This window comes from Gallus gallus, chromosome 33 (assembly GCF_016699485.2).
Source record: "Gallus gallus isolate bGalGal1 chromosome 33, bGalGal1.mat.broiler.GRCg7b, whole genome shotgun sequence".
Taxonomy (NCBI): domain Eukaryota; kingdom Metazoa; phylum Chordata; class Aves; order Galliformes; family Phasianidae; genus Gallus; species Gallus gallus.
The window spans coordinates 1,076,715-1,093,850 of record NC_052564.1 but is presented as its reverse complement, the minus strand read 5'-3'; the positions used below and the strand labels follow the sequence as shown (position 1 = coordinate 1,093,850).

Here is a 17,136-nt window from a genome sequence, read left to right as displayed (position 1 = left end):
GGAATTTCAAACTTCAAAGGGATTTTGAGTCTTTATTTTATTTTATTTTATTTTATTTTGTTTTTGTTTTGTTTTGCTTTTACAGAACAGGCTGTGCTTTCCAGAGCTGTGTTTGCAGGACACAGATGCCTTCAGGTACAGGGACACAGACAGCGGTGCCAGTGCCAATGCCCTGTGACTAATGCCCAGCGTCCACCGCTGCTCTACCCTGCTGCGTATTTCATGTCCCTCATCCTCCAGGGGTCTCCAGCTCTCCTAAATTAATGACCATGATGAAGGGCATGTTTTCAGCAGGCCATCTGGACACAGATGCTCTTCCCACTGCTCTGCACATTTCCCATCCATTACACATTGCTCACTCAAATACCTCACAACTACCTGGGTGATCTGTGACCTTCAGGGAGATTATTGGAACCTGCTCCATCTCTCCAAAGTCTGACGGACTCTGTTGTCCACTTCTTAACTGTGATTATATCTATTCCTTCCTATCCCTGTGTATCTCATTTCTTTTACAAGTATTGCTTGTGAAACACAAACCTTGTTAGATGCAGCTTGGACAAGGCATGCAGTTGATCACCGTGTTTTACTGTTCGTTCAATTGCATCACGTTTCCTTCTGTTTATTGGCCAAAAAAGAGAAATCTTTCATTGCCCACATGCAGCTGGTTCTCTGAGGAAAGCCAGTGGGAGTTGGTGCAAAGGAGGTTTAACAGTGAGCGGGTGACTCCAGAGGAGAAGAGTGATGTGAGGAGAAGTGATGCCAGTCCCATGGGGCCAATGGGAGTAGAAATGGGGAGGGGAAGTTGAGGTGGACATTGGTCCACAACAGTGACAGAGCAAAGCTCATTATGAGAAATCCTGGATCAGTATCAACTGCCAAGTGCTGCTTTAACTTCTTGTTTAAACACAGCCATAAATAAACAAATAAATATGGAGACTACTTAAATGCCCATTGGACTATTTCTCTTTAAGCTTTCTCCAGATACCTTTTCATTTTGTTGTGCAATTTCTGAACAGCTGAAGAAGATGACAGGAAGGCACAAGGCACAGGAGGGCTCCTTAGGCTGTAATGTGCCCATGGGGAGCTGAGTCCGTCAATCACCAGAGCAGAGAGAAGATGGCATGAAGTGCTCAAGAAGACCAAGTCAGAAGGAACAGAGAAGTTTCTTGGAGTATTAATGGGCCCCACTGAGGGCCACTAACAAGCAAGCTTCCCCAGGGACTTGTTAGAGCAGATAATTGGAAGCCATGGTTACAGGCAGGCAAAGGCACTGGGATGGTGGCTGTGATGCTGAGAAAATCCTCCTTTGTGTTATGAAGCAGAAAGGCCAAGCCCTGATCCCCAGACCCTTGGCAGGGAGATCCTGTCCCTCCTTCTGGCTCAGGACCCTTCCTGGGGCAGTGGGATGCAGGATTGTATGAGGTCAAATGAAAGACAAGAGGACAGCAGCTCCCAGGCTCTGCATGGGGTGCAAGGATGCCATGAGACCCAAGTCTTGGTTGGGCTGTTTGTCCTGTGGACTGTGGGATGTGAGAAGGGCCCAGTCTGAACAAGCAGTCAGTGACAATAAAACTTGGAACTTCAGATCTCCCAGGCCCAAGCTGGAGGCACCATTTCCTCACTGGGAGCATTTGGTTCTGGGGATGCCTTGTTTGATGCTCACCCACATGCAGAGCTCCTGACTGACTGCAACACCACTGTGCTCATACCAGCTGTGATATAACACAGTGGTGCTGAACTCACTGAGCTTGTCTCCCCTTAACAGCACAGAGACTCTGACATCACTGTAATCCTGACCACTGCCACAACTCAGTAATTCTGACATCAGTGCTCACTACAGCACCGAGACAACACAATGACTCAGGTGTCAGTAAGCTCGCATCCACTGCGACAGCATAGTGACTCCAACATCATCATCATGCTTGTACTCACTATCATAGAATCCTAGAATATCTTGTGCTGGAAAGGACACACAAGGATTATCAAGTCCAACTTCTGCCTCCATACCACCACCCAAAAGGAAGACCATATCATCGAGAGTGTTGTCTGAATGCTCCTTGAATTCTAGCAATCTTGGTGTTGTAACTCCTTTCTTGGGGTTCTCCTCCAGTGCTCTCCTTTGGACACACTCCCATAGTTTTATGTCCTTTATGTTCTTTGATGCCCAGAAGTTCACCCAGTGCTCCAGGTGAGGCTGCGGCAGTGCAGAGCAGAGAGGGACAATGACCTTCGCTCAACCAGGTCCCCCACATCCCTGATAGCAAGACAGTGTCCCATCCCCCACTCAGTGTGTATGTCCAGGGTTGACCCTACCCACTTGCAGAATCTGGCATTTGTTCATATTATACTTCATGTGGTTGGTGGTTGTCTAGATCTCTATCTTGTCCTCATCTCTCTCCTAGTCCTCTCCACCCTCAGTGGATGCAACAGCTCCACCCAACTTAGCATCATCAGCAAACTTGCTCAGAACATCCTCTGGTCCTACATGCAAATCACTGATGAAAACTTTAAGAAGTGGCCCCAAATGGAGCCCTGGGGAACCCTGCTGGTGGCCGGCCACCAGTCTGATTTGCTGAAATCTTTCGGGCCCGTCTCATTGGCCATATGCTCACCCATCATATTATGTTTCTGTCTAGCCCTTTGCAGGACACTTTGTCCTGAAGGATACGGTGAGGAACAGTATTAAAATCCTATATGAAATCCTAAGCAATAACATCAGTTGGCTTCCTTTCATCAATAAGATGGGTGACTTCTTAATAAGAGGACCTTAAGTTCAACAGGACCTTCCCTTCATGAACTCGTGTTGGCTGTTTCCAATGACAGAATTGTCTTTCAAGTGTTTTCAGTACCTCCCAGCATCATTTTCTCCATAATTTTATCAGGCACCGAATTGAGACTGTCAGGACCGTAATTGCTGATTTCATCTTTCTTCCTCTTCTTTCAAACATCTGCCAGCTTCCTGACAACTGGGAACTGGCATGACCCAAGACAACTTCTTTTGCCACTCAAATGAGAGCCCAGAGCAAACTGAGGTGTCATGAGTGAAAGAATGTAGATGTGCCATTGCTTTGTAATGCCTTGAATGGCAGAGTGTGACAAAGACACCACAGAGGAAGATGTGGCTCTTCTGTTGTGAGCTCATCCATTTGGTCAGCAGAGTAACATGACATGCTCCATGGGGTCAGATACAAAAGGCACACTGGGTACCCTCAGTACAGGGCTGTGGTGGCATTTAGGATGGTCAAGAATTCCTCCCTTCTGGCCGTCAGCTGATGCTCAGGAAGGAGGTGTCTATCTCAGAGGTTTTCCACCATGCTTTACAAGCACCAGCACACAACTAGGAACACCCCAGGCACCTTGGGCATCACTGAGTGTGTCTGTGTGAGCAATGGAGTCCCTGCTGAATGAAGACCAAGCATTCAGAATAGGGGCTCACACACAGACACCTCACTGTACACATTGGAACACAATTAAGAGGACTTCCGGCTCCCATGGACCTCTGGGGAACTGATCCCATTTCAGCCCCAGGCTTTCCATCAGATGATGTGATGCCGAACCCTATGGTTGGGATGAGATTGTCTGATAGTAATAGGACAAAGGGAAATGGCTTGAAATTAGAGGGAGGAGATTTTGGTTTCATGTTGGGAACAAATTTTCTACTCAGAGGAAGTGGAACAGGTTGCCCAAAGATATTCTGTGTGCCCCATCCTTGGAGACATTCAAGGTCAGGATGGATGGGATCCTGGTCATCCTGATCTGGTGGTTGGCAACCCTGCCCATGGCTGGGGGCTTGGAACTAGGTGCTATTTAAAGTCCCCTCCAAGCTAAGCCTTTCTATGATTCTGTAATGTTATGCCTGCACTGCCTCAGCTCTACCACTACTCAGAACAGGGGAACCCATCCCCTCCCTGTCCCTGTTTGTGTGACATTTTTGTTACGGGTCATGAGCAGAGGTTTCCAGATTTAGCATTTGCTTCCCTCACGGTAAAACTTCTTTTGGTAGGAAAAAAAAACGTGCTTCTGGAATCCAGTGGACATGTTGATTAATTGAGCTGACTTTGAAGTACATTCTGCAGTGATGACTGTGCTGTCTTGCAGGAGCTGTCAGCTCGGGAGGGCCGTGGATATCTCCAGGGAGAGAAGGAAATCACCTCCTCTGCTGCTGAGCTGGGCTGGGCTCCTGGGACACAGGGAGCTGATACAAGTGGGCAGTGCTACAGAGAGACAGTTGTGCCCAGGAGCAGCTCCTGTGCACTACGCAGCAGGGCTGGTGGCATCATCTGCAGCAGAAAGGGAGGATAGAAGGAAGAGAGCTTACAGGCTGTGTGGCACAATAGCAGGCTGTGAGATCACTGGAGGTGCATTGCTCACTATTCTTGAAAAGGTAAGTCTTTTCCTCCAGGCAATGAATCTGCTTTTCCTGGAGAGATTGCTAAATCTGGGACATACCATTGGATATCTGGCTGAAGATGCTCCATGTTTCTTTACTGTGGAGAAAGACCTGCTCCAGATGTGGGCTTATTTGCTGAAGTGTCAGAGCACAGCCGTGAGTGCTGCGTGTCCCGGGACAGCTGCGGGGTGTGCAACCGGGGGTGCAGCTGTGTGCCCAGGGCTGTGGTGCAGAGCAGGGTCCCTGCTGTGCCCCAGGGGCTGTGTGCCAGGGAAGGGACTCTGCTGTCTTCCAGGCTCAGCACTCAGCCTGCCCGGGGAGCTGCCCAGGGCGCTGCGGGGAGACGTGTGGGGGGAAGGAGCCCCCTGGCAGGGCAGGGGGCTTCTGCTGCCACAGCTGCTGCCTGGGGCAGGGGGCTCACAGCTACGCTGCATCCCTGAGTGTTTCCAAGAGCACTTTGCGAGTGGAGAGACAAGGCAGGGATTTTCTATTTACTGTTCTTAAGGAATTGGAAAGAGTTGAAGGCAGAAATCTGAAAGGAGCTGACAAGTTTGATCACAGCTCTGAGAATCCTGAATTGTACCTCCCTCAATCTGCTGTTATATGATCAATCTCCTCATGTGCTTTCAGCCTCTCCTCTCCCAAAGGACAGCACCAGCTGAGATAATCATCCTTTTTTTTTTTTTTTTTTTTTTTTTTTTTTTCTGCAGTCATGAACATGGAACTACCCTGCAAACAGCAGCTTTCCCTAAGAGAAATTTAAGTGCACAGGGGTAGGGATGGACACCCTTAGTGCAGACAGGGTAAAGATATGAGACATGGAAACGGCTTTTAAGAGGAAAATATCCAGGAGGCTGGGATATGATTAGGCAATGTGAGGAAGGTTAAAGATCCTACAGCTTCTACTTCTTATAGAATAATGAACCTCATGAAATAAAACTGAAGTCATGGAGCAAAATGAACACTGTGCTTGAAGAAGGAAAATCTTTTATAGAATGGTAGGAGGACTATCATTGACAACGTTCTTGTCTTGTCATTATCTTCTGCACTCTGAACAGGACTCCATGCCCAGGAAGTGCAGATGCCCAACAGCAGCTCCATCAGCGAGTTCCTCCTCCTGGCATTGGCAGACACGCGGCAGCTGCAGCTCCTGCACTTCTGGCTCTTGCTGGGCATCTACCTGGCTGCCCTCCTGGGCAACGGCCTCATCAGCACAGCCGTAGCCTGCGACCACCGCCTGCACACCCCCATGTACTTCTTCCTCCTCAACCTCGCCCTCCTCGACCTGGGCTGCATCTCCACCACTCTCCCAAAAGCCATGGCCAATGCCCTCTGGCACACCAGGCACATCTCCTACACAGGATGTGCTGCACAGGTCTTCTTCTTTGTCTTCTTCCTCTCGGCAGAATATTGCCTTCTCACCATGATGTCCTATGACCGCTACGTTGCCATCTGCAAGCCCCTGCACTACGGGACCCTGCTGGGCAGCAGAGCTTGTGCCACCATGGCAGCAGCTGCCTGGGGCAATGGAATCCTTAATTCTGTGCTGCACACTGCCAGTACATTTTCCCTGCCTCTGTGCCAAGGCAATGCTGTGGATCAGTTCTTCTGTGAAATCCCCCACATCCTCAAGCTCTCCTGCTCAAAATCCTTCAAAGCCCACCTCAGGGAAGTTGGGTTTCTCCTTTTTAGTGTCTGTTTAGCCTTAGTGTTTTTTGTCTTCATTGTTGTGTCCTATGTGCAGATCTTCAGGGCCGTGCTGAGGATGCCCTCTGAGCAGGGACGGCACAAAGCCTTCTCCACGTGCCTCCCTCAGCTGGCCGTGGTCTCCCTGTTTCTCAGCACTGGCTCTTTTGCCCAAATGAAGCCCTTCTCCATCTCCTCCCCATTCCTGGATCTGATGGTGTCATTTCTGTATTCTGTTCTCCCTTCAATGCTGAACCCTATTATCTACAGCATGAGGAACAAGGAGGTCAAGCATGCCCTAAGCAAAGTGTTGCAAAATGTGCACTATTTCAGCTTCAATAAAGTGCGCATCTGCCTCACATGATTCCCAGGGATGGTTCTTTATACTTTATGTATGTTTGATTTTGTGTGTGTGTGTGTGTGTGTTAGTGTGATACCGTAATCTGTAAAAATGCTGCAGTCCATTCCACTTCTTCTTAGCCTTCCACTTTCTGTTTTCTCACACCAAGAGCTCATGTAAACATGGAACCAGGCTCCCTGAGTAAGTTAAAAGACACTTAAAAAGCTTTCAGATTGTACTTTTCCTCTGCTCTTCTCTCTTCCTGCCTCATCTGGATGTGGGGGAGGTACAGCCACGGACATTACATCTGATGTTTGGAAGGCATTCCTTACATTTCTGAGATCTTGATGTGAGGCACGGTACAGGTGTGGTACAGGTAGCCCAGAGAAGTTGTGGCTGCCCCATCCCTGCAGATGTTGATGCTGTCAAGGGCCCCAGGCATCCAGATCTACCGGCTGACAGCTCTTCCCACAGCAAGGGAGTTGGAACTGGATGGAAATGGTATTTATGGCCCCTCCAACCCAATCTGCTCAAAGATTCTGTGACTCCTGTCACTCTTCCAACTCAGGATCTTGTTTGCTTAGGCATTCCCTGATCTACTCCTCTATCACCAAGGGCACATCTGCCTTGCACCAACGTTTCCCTCCTGTCTCTGGCACCTAGGATTCCAAGAAGCCCAGTCCAACTAATAAACAGTGAGGTCAGGAAGGAAAGGAGTATCAGAGACTTTTCTATGTCCTGTCTCACCAGGTTCCCTGCCCCATTCTACTGTGGGCCCACATTCTCCCTAGCCTTCCTTTTGTAGCCTACATCTTTCTACAAGCCCTTCTTGTCTTTCATATGCCTGGGCACATTGAATTGCAGTTTGACTCCAACATTCCTAAATTCATCTCAGCAGGTACGCTGGACAAAGTCCCTGCTTTGCTGCCAGGTGATCTCTTCTTGCCTCCACTCCCTGTCTGCTTCCTTTCTGTGTTTGGGTTTGACCAGGCCAATCCATTACCATTCCTGCAGGACTTCTGATATTTTTACTTGGCTTCCACTTCTTGGAATGGACTTACTCTGCTTAGAAGCAGTGATCCTGAGATAGTTACCACATATATTTGACCCTGTTCACCTGAGAGCCTTACCCTGCTGGACTGTACCCCACAGACACTTGAACAAGCCAAGGTGTGCTCTGCTGAAGGCCTAAGGTGCGAGCTTGTCTTTTGCCCCCCCATTCAGGCTCCTCAGCTCCACCATCCCATGGCCACCGCAGTCCAGGTTGTCTTTGATTCTTCACTTTCCCCACAGCCCCTTCTTTCCTGGTGAGTATGAGATCCAGCAGAGCACCTCTCCTCTTTGGTTCCTCTATGGCTTGGTCAGGAAGCTGCCATCAGTGCTCTCCAGGGATCTCCAGGGTGGCATATGTCCTTCTGTGCTGTCCCTGCAGCAGACACTAGAGTGGAAAAGGCCCAAAATGCGGTCAAGAGCCTGACACCATGAGGCTCCCATCTGTCTGTAGAGGGCACCTTCCACTTGCTCTTCCTGATAAGGAAGCCAGGAACAGACACTGTTGGGCTCCTCAGTTGGCCATTTCCTTTCTCTCTGACCTGGCTGCTCTGCCATCCCCAGGCAGAGCTCAGTGCACCCTCACAGAGGGCAGTCGCCCTTCCTTGTCTCCTCGCCCATTCATCATAGAGACTCTGTATCCCTTTTGTGCTTCAGTCCAGTTCTGGTAGCCATTTAACCGTGTCCCTGTGGTCCAAACAAGTGCTCAGGCCTGCTACCATACAAAAATTTCTAGTTCAGCATGTTTTGGTTTTCTCATTAGTGTAAAAACAAATAAGAAACCACCCTAATGGGGAAGCACCATTGGATTTAGCCTGGCTGGATAGCTCATTTATGATATTTGTATTCAGAAGATGGTAAATAGACATTAGATCCATTGTGGGGCTCAGGCTTGTCCAAGCAGCACGGACACTCCTAGGGCATGGCTTTCCTGAAGGCCCTGTGCTGTATTTGCAGCTGCATGTGAGTGTGCTGGACAGCCCAGGGAACTGGCATGACACTCGGCTGCTTCTGATGCCATTCATGTAAGATCCCACTAAAACTGAGGTTTCATCAGTTGAATAAACATGTGTGTTAGCTTTGTAGTGCCTTGAGGTCCAGAATATGCAGCTGTTGAAGAAGAGAAAAAGATTTGGCTCTGCTTTCATGAGCTCATCCATTTAGTCAGCTGCATAACTCTGCATACTCTATGGAGACAAGTGGAAAATGCACACTTGAGCACCCCAAATGCAGGGGTCTGTTGTCATTTAGGATGGCCAAGAATACCTCTATCTCCTCTCTGGCCCTCAGCTGATGCTGAGGAAGGAGGTGTCTATCACAGGGATTTCCCACACACTTTACAAGCACCAGTACACATACAGGTGCACTGATGGCACCTTGGTCATCACCCAGGGTCTGTGTGTGAGCAACTGACTCCACACTGAAGGACCAAGGACTCAGAGCAGGAGCTCACATGCAGGCAACTCCTTGTGCACACCTGAACTGAACCAGAGGAATCTCAGCTCCTGTGGGTCTGTGGAGAGCTGAATCCCATTTCAGGCCCAGGGTTTCCATCTAGGGATGAGATGCCTGCACTGCCTCAGCTGGATCACTGCCCTGCCCTCCTGGGCAGCAGAGCTTGTGCCATCATGGCAGCAGCTGCCTGGGGCACTGGGGTTCTCTATTCCCTGATGCACACTGCCAATACATTTTCACTGCCACTCTGCCAAGGCATTGCCATCAACCAGTTCTTCTGTGAAATCACCCCAATCCTCAAGCTCTCCTGCTCTGTTTCTTACCTCAGGGAATTTGTAATTATCATATTTAGTACCTTAATATTTTTTGGATGTTTTGCTTTCATTCTTTTCTCCTACGTGCAGATCTTCAGGGCCGTGCTGAGGATGCCCTCTGAGCAGGGATGGCACAAAGCCTTCTCCATGTCTCCCTCACCTGGCTGTGGTTTCCCTCTTTGTCACCACTTGCATGTTTGCCTACCCTACCTGAAGCCCCCTTCCATCTCCTCCCCATCCCTGGACCTGGTGGTGGCTGTGTTATACACAGTGGTACCTCCAGTCATGAACCCCATCATCTACAGCATGAGGAACCACGAGATCAAGCAAGCTCTCAGGACACTGTTTGGAGATATATTGCTTCAGCATCAGTAAAATTGAAAAGCTCGGACTGCCTTTATTTCATCTCTTTTGCCCTCACTCCTGCTTTGTTGTTCCTATGGTAATTCTAATTCCAATGAATCAGTGCTGTTCATCACATTTCTTCTTTATTTTCTACCTTTGTCCTCTGGCTGGCAATCCTAATGGACAAAAGAAACCTGGCTCTTTGAATCAATAAAGACATCATCAGAATATCATTGATCACAGCTCCCACCTCCCCTGGATCCCAGAGAGCAGCCCTGCACACAGGAGGGGTGCAGGAACCAAGAGCCCAACTGCCACACGGAGCTGCAGACCTGCTGTCTGTGGGGCTGCCCCTCACTGCCCGGTGGCCGCTCCCTCTCTGCTGCCTTTCAGTTGTGCTGCTGCTGCTTCCCTGGAGCCACGGCCATGGGCAGCAGCAGGACGGGGTCTTTTCAGTGCTGCTCTCTTTGCAGCACCACGCTGTTCTCCTTTCTCCTTGCAGGTGTGTCAGCCCTCAGGTCCTGTGTTATGTAGCAGACCATGGAGAAACACTTTGCCTGAGGTGTGCCTGGAATTGTCTCAAAGGCTTGGAAGAGCATTGCCATGTCAACAGACGGAAGCCTGGAGACTTGGGGGAGGAGAATCTTGTGAAAAATGAGATGGCCTAGCTCCATCCAAAAGATTCTGAGTGTGCCGTAAGAAGTTCTGACTGCAAACTTGTTTTTGATGGACCTGTTTATTGCCAACTCACTCACAGCCCTGTATGGCACACCTGTACATCTATGTGAGAAACACGCTCAAGATCAACAATTTCTAATCAGGCCAAGATCTCTGTGAAGAGCAGTTTATTCATTAGTGCAGTAATGGGCACACACCCATTACTGACAAGGGAGAAATTGCACAACTAGTCGGTGAAATCCATACCCTGGGTCCGACGCAGGTAAAGCCTCTCCTGGGACTCATTGGTAGAGTGTCTCAGGCTCACAACCTTCTCATGCTGCTGCTACCTGACATTTCCATTCAAGGTCTGTTACCAACCCTTTGTTTTTAGGTGTGTTCTGTATTTTTTATGGCAATAGGAGGACAATATTTTCAACAGTCTGCCCACTAGTTCTGTCCTGTACTGGACTCTCCCCTGCCCTATATAACTACCTTACCTAGTATTGCCTGTGCCAATTCTACCCTGGTCGGATTGTCTCAACCTTGCTCTGTTCAGCAGCTTTCTTTGTGACTGGAAATTTCCACTGCAAAAACCCAACTTTATTCACACCTTACTTTAGGATTTGTTCACACTTTACTCGAGGTTTACTCACCCATTACTCAGTCTTTTCCTCACTCTCTCCTCCAGGTTTACTCACACTTTACTTCAAGTTTACTCACACTTTACTACAGGTTTACTCAAGCTTTCCCTCGGATTTTACTCACAGATTATTTTGGGTTACCTCACATTTACACTGGATTTACTCTCATTTTTCTCTGGGTGCACCAACTTCTTACTCTGTGTGTTCCCACACCTTATTCAGGTTTTTTTCTCACTCTTGACTCCAGGTTTACTCAGTTTACTCTGGGTTCACTCACACCCGACTCCAATTTTACATACACTTTACTCCCTGTGTGCCCACACATTGCTCAGTATGGTACTTGCAATTTTCACTGGGTTTTACTCACACTTTACTCATGTTTTACTCACACATTCCTTTGGATTTATTCTTCCATTTATCCTGGTTTTTCTAACACTTTACACTGGATTTGCACACACTTTGCTTCAGATTTACTCTTACTCTAACCTCGGGTGTACTCACAATTTACTCTGGCTTTAACTCACACTTTTCTCCATGTTTACTAACACTTTACTCTGGGTTTACTAACACTTTATTTCAGGTTTACACAGACTTTACTATGGGTGTACTCTTACTTTTCTCTGGGTTTCAGACACTCTGTACTCCGGGTGTACTCACACCTTACTTCAGGATTTTCTCGCTCTATACTCTGGGTTCACTTACAATTTACTCTGCTTTTACTTACACATGACTCCAAGTTGACTCACACATTACTTCAGGTTTATTCAGACCTCACTCTGGGTTTACTCACTCTCTACTCCAGGAGAGCTTACTATTTACTGTAGCTTTAATCACACTTTACTCTGGGTTTAGTCACTCTCTAATCTGGGTGTACTCAGAATTTACTACAGGTTTTACTCACCCTTTACTCCATGTTTGCTAACATTTTTCTCTGGGTTTGCTCTCTCTACTCCAGGTTTATTACGACCTTACTCAGGGTGTACTCCATCTGTACTTCATGCATACTCTCAATTTACTCCAGGTTTTTACTCCTGGTTTTACTCACACTTTTCTCTGGGTTTTACACACAGTTTACTCAAGTTCTACTCACACTTTTCTCCATGTTTTTTCTCTGTGTTTTACTCACACTCTTCCCCAGGTACACTCACAATTTGCTACTGGTTTACTCACACTTTACTTTGGGTTTGATCAGACCTTACTCAGGGTGTACTCATTCTCTACTTTGGGTGTACCGTCAATTTACTCTGGGTTTTACTCACACTTTACTGCACGCTTACTTACACTTGACTCCGGATTCACTCACTCTCTACTCTGGTTTTACTCTTACTTTCCTTCGGATTTACTCAGTCCTCACTGAGGATTTACTCACCCTTCTACTCTGGATGTATTCACAATTTACTCTGGGTTTACAAACTGTTTACTCGCGTTTACTAACACTTTAGTCCATCTTTACCCTTACTTTCCCCCTGCTTTTACTCACGCTTTGCACCGGGTTTACTCTTACTCTACTCAGGCTGTACTCTCACCTTACTGCTGTTTTTACTCTCCCCTTACGTCAGTAAATTCCGTCCCTTGGGCGGAACTGGAAGGACAAGTAGGGAGAGAGCAGAGGGAGGGTATTGGAGCTGCTCAGCAGCGTGAGCAGCTCCGTCCTTTAGGATTTTGGATCAGATGACGAGAGAGGGTGGGGAAGCCCACAGAGACATAGGACATGGCGTGTGTGGCATGGAGCTGGGGACCCCTCCCAGCACTTTGGGGTGGCCACTGCCAGGCAGAGGCAGACCTGAGTAGTCCCTGCTGAGCGTGAGGACAAGGACACAGAAACACAGAGTATAGATTTGCCGAGGGATTTAATGATCATCAGAGGGGGTCATTGATCATCAGGGTCTTCATCGGTCATCAGAGGCTGTCATTGGTCATTAGAGGGCAGCACTGGTCATCAGAAGATGTCCAAGGGCATTGGCGGTGAGGAGAAGCCTTGTCCCTGCAAGGTTTGTCCCCAGGGACTTAGGGCAGGAGAAGGATGGGCAGCAGCCAAGAGACCCAGGGCAGGACGTGGGTCCCCTGGGAACAGCAGCCACATCCCCTGTCCCAGCTGCATGGTGACCCTGGGCCATCCATAGGGCACCCTGAACATGCCCCATTCAAATCCCCTCCTCAGCACAGCCCCATAGAGCGCAAGGGAAGGTCTGGAGGTGACAGTGCCCAGGCCTCCCTGTTGGAACAGGCCAGGGACAGTCCCCTCCATACCATCCATTCCCAGCCCCTGATGCCTGGTCCTCAGGGCTCCGGAGACACCCAGGGTGCCCCAGGTGCCCTTGTGGGGTTGCAGGTGTCCCCGTGCTGCTCACCTAGACACGCAGATCCAGGGCCACACGTCTCACATGCAGGGGATTCTCCTCTGTACTGAAGAGATTGTCCTGGGGAGAAAGGGGGTGTTAGGGACACACTGAGAGTAATGGGACAGTGGGACATGCTGGGGGCAATGGGACACACAGGGACACCCTGAAGGTGCAGGGACCCATTGTGGGCTCTAGAACACTGTGGTCCTGTAGTCTGCTCAGCCCCAACTACTCCCTGTTGCCTCCTTCCCCTGCCCATTGACCACCCGAAGTAGGAGGGAGCCCGACAGATGCCTTGGAGCCCCAGGGGTGTCCCCAAGTCCCAGGGGAACAGAGAGGACAGCAACACATCCCAGCCCCGTCCTTGCCCCAGGGTCACCCCTCAACTCACAGGAGGAGGAAATTCAACAGCATCAGACGGCAATGCCTAGGGAAGAAGAGCCATAGGGCAGCCATGAGGAACTGCAGAACTGGGTGTCCCCATCCGAGCCCCCTGGTTGGCCCTGGGTCTGCCCCCACCCCCATGGCTGCCAAGGTCTGTGTGCGCCTCTGCCCATGGAGGAGCTCAGGGCTGGGGATGGACACAGGGACAGGGCAGGAACTTGGGGGACCCAGAGCGGGGGGAATAGGGCTGACAAGAGACTGGAGATGTCAGATAGAGAGGAACTGGGATCTCAAAGAGATGAGAATGGGGGAAAATGGAACAGAGGGGATCGGGGACCTAAAGAGATGGGAATTGGGTTGCCAATTCCCATCTCTTTAGCTTTGGAAATCTAAGGATTTCCAAAGGAGAAAGGAGATTTGTTTGTTCCAAAAGGATGGGATACAAGGACCCAAGGAGAGGGCATTTGGAGCTCCCAAACGTGGCCATTTGGGGACCCAAAGAGACGGGGAGTAGGGTGCAAATGGAAGAGATTTGGATGTGCCCAGGCAGGGGCAGACCCCACCCATCCCTGCGAAGCTCCCTGCTGGGCCACCCTTGGGCACAATCAGCATGGCTGCCCGGGCACTCACCTGAAGAAGATCCTCACCAGGCTCTTCTTGCACAAGTGGCTGTGGGGTGAGGAAGAGAGGGAGTGAGAGAGAGCCTGGCATCAGGGACCCCCATGGCCAAACACCTCCAGCCCCAGCCCACATCCCCCATGGATGCTTCACCTGAGCTTCCACTGTGTGGCACAGGGCAGCGAGGAGCATCACGAGGCTAAGCGCAGCCGCCTTCATCTTCCTCTGTGCTCTGGGAGCTGGGTGAGGCTGCAGGAGGCATGGGCTGCATTTATCCTCCCAGAGCCTCTCCCGCTCCCCAGATGCCCCTGGCCTTGGCAGGCTCCCCTGGCATGGACTGAGCCTGGCATACAGCCACCCTCTGCCCTGGCCCCGGTGCTCAGGAGGGAGCAGGGATCAGAGGAAGAACACTGAGTGCTGGGATCCTGATGGCAGTGAGCCCAAAGCCAAGTCCCAGCACACAGCACAGCCTGGCCTTTCTGTCTCCTAGGACCACCCAGAGATGGCACTGTCCCCATATCAAGGCTATGTCCAAGGACTCATCCCCGAGTTCTCTTGAGTCCCGTGAGGCAGCAAGGTGTGGGGCTGATCCTTTGGGGAAGTGGGGACACAGCACGTGGGGACACTGGGAGGTGAGAGGGCAAATGGGACATGGGCAGTGAGGAAATGATGGAGCTATTGGGAAATCAGGGGGACACGGGGACATGGGGACGTGAAGATACGCGGACATCATGGGGATATGGGGACATCATGGGGACATGAGAATATCATGGCAATATGGGGACATCATGGAAATATGAGGAAATGGGGACCTGCAGCCAAATGGGAACTGGTTGGTGACAGGGACCTGGAAGGCCATAGGTGGGGCCGTCAAGGCCAGGCTGGATGTGGCTCTGGGCAGCCTGGTCTGGTGGTTGGTGACCCTGCACAGAGCAGGGGGATTGAAGCTCGATGATCATTGTGGTCCTTTTCAACCCAGGCCATTCCGTGTTTCTATGTGGGCAGTGGGGACAGGTGGGTGACAGAGACACATAGACATAGGGAGGCTGGCAGTGTCCACTCAGTGCCTTTGTCTTCATTCCGGAGGTCAGGAGTGAATCACAGACCTTGGCTATGGCAGGCAGGTTTCCTCCTCCTTTACTGCTGCCAAACCCAATGACCACAACTTTTAGAATCACGGAATCTCAGAATCATGGAATACCTGAACCACGGAGTGACAGACTCATAGAATCAACGAGTCATGGAATCACAGAACCACAGTGTTGCAGTACCATAGAATTACAGAATCATGGAGCAGCTGAGGAGGGACCAGACTCCTATGGTCACATCAGGAGCTGTGTCATGTATTTTCTGCTCTCTTTAAATAGCCAACATCTGAAATCCCCATGTTACAACCAGAAATCTGCCTCACGTGGCTGAGATGGCAGCAGTGCCGCCTCTGTCCATGAGGACAGTTTGTCATTGGGGCACACAGGCAGGAAATCCAAGGCTGGGGCTGAGCGTTGGCTGAAGGTTCCTGAATAGGTTCTGAAGTTGCTGGGCTGTGTGCCTGAGCTTCAGCAGAACAAAGGGGTCCTTCGGGTTTTGTTCCCATGACGATGACCTCCTGTCAAGGCTTCAAAGAAAGTGAGGCTTGTTTTATCTGGATGACAGGAAAGAAATAGCAGAGCACTGATAAATGGCTTAGAACTGCAAACGACTTCTTCAAGGAACTGTGAGATTCCGATTTGAAGTGCTCCCTCTGACAGAACAGCCAGCTGGTCACAGCTTCACGGGGCATTTCCCACAAAGAAGAGAGCTGTTGTGGGGCATCTCTGAAAAGAGCACTTGAATGTTTGCTTTGGGAACTGGCCAGAGAGCAGTCAGCTGGAAGAGCTCCCTTTGGGCTGATTCTGCTCCGCACAGTATTTGTCAGAGCTTATCAGTGCTGCCTTATTCACTGTATTTGAATGCAACGTGGCATTATTCCTGCTCTGCAGTGCTTTTGAAAAGAACCAACAAATCGTCCATGCTGCCATCACTGAGGAATCTTGACTGAGGAGAGGTGCAGACTGCCCTTGAAATAAACCCAAAGCAGGTGGATGAACACTTGGTAGCAATTTCCCATCAAAGGTTCTCTTCGGGAAAACCCATCAGCTGCTTTGCAGCCATCTAAAAAGAAATGTTCAGGCTTTTGTAACAGCAGAATACTGAACAAGTGAAATGCCTTGAGGTCTGAGGTCTCGGGCTGCTCAGCCAGCAGCCTCCCCTGCAGCCATCTCCCCATCATGGCATTGTTTAGGTTAGAAATGACCTCTCAGATCGTCCAACTGTTAACTCAGTGCCGTCAAGTCCACCGCTAAGCCCATATCTGTGCCACGTCAGAGTATCTGTGCTGTGTCACCCTGCTGGGCCCTGAGCTTGTGCTGCTGGGGAGCAGTGCAGGGACTTCCATGGCACGATATGGCCTTGGTTGGGCTTGATGACCTCAGAGGTCGTCTCCAACCTGGATGATTCTGGGATTCGAGGACGTTCAGATTCTAGCATGATACTGGGATTCTAGGATTCTACTTCTCCAGGGTTCTACATTCCTAGAAGTCTCTGTTTCTAGGATTCTGGGATTCTAGAGTTGTAGGAGTGTAGAAATCCAAGCATGGAACACTCTTGTTTTGTAGGACTCTGGGTGTTTGCTTTGCTTTGCTTTGTAGGATGGTAGGATTAGAGCGCTCTTTGATTGCTGGATTTCAATGGGTCGCTGCGCCCTCTGGTGGCTGCTTCTGTATCTGCAGGGTGCAAAGTAGCATGGAATTCGATTGCAACCATTGGTAAGAGGTGAGCAGAGCCGCTGTCTTGCTGCTAGAGCTGAAAGGGATGATTGGAATGGATGTTCCCATTTCCTTCGGTTGTCTGTACCAGCTCTTACTCTGTGCGT

General features: G+C 49.8%; 1 protein-coding gene and 1 long non-coding RNA gene across 2 annotated transcripts; one reads left to right on the top strand and one right to left on the bottom strand.

Moving 5' to 3' along the window:
- Nucleotides 1-5,558: 5,558 nt before the first annotated feature.
- On the top strand, nt 5,559-7,901 carry LOC121107964 (olfactory receptor 14I1-like; the record flags this gene model as incomplete). Its single annotated transcript, XM_040654608.1, has 3 exons — nt 5,559-5,865; nt 7,222-7,314; nt 7,849-7,901. Coding segments are annotated over 3 exons (453 nt in total), but the record flags the coding sequence as incomplete, so codon positions are not given.
- A 4,813-nt stretch (nt 7,902-12,714) lies between these two features.
- On the bottom strand, nt 12,715-14,451 carry LOC121107935. The gene is made up of 5 exons (XR_005842335.2): nt 14,379-14,451; nt 14,238-14,276; nt 13,615-13,650; nt 13,233-13,301; nt 12,715-12,865 (listed from the first exon to the last, which is right to left on the bottom strand). It is a non-coding gene; the product is annotated as an uncharacterized LOC121107935 (long non-coding RNA).
- Nucleotides 14,452-17,136: the final 2,685 nt, after the last annotated feature.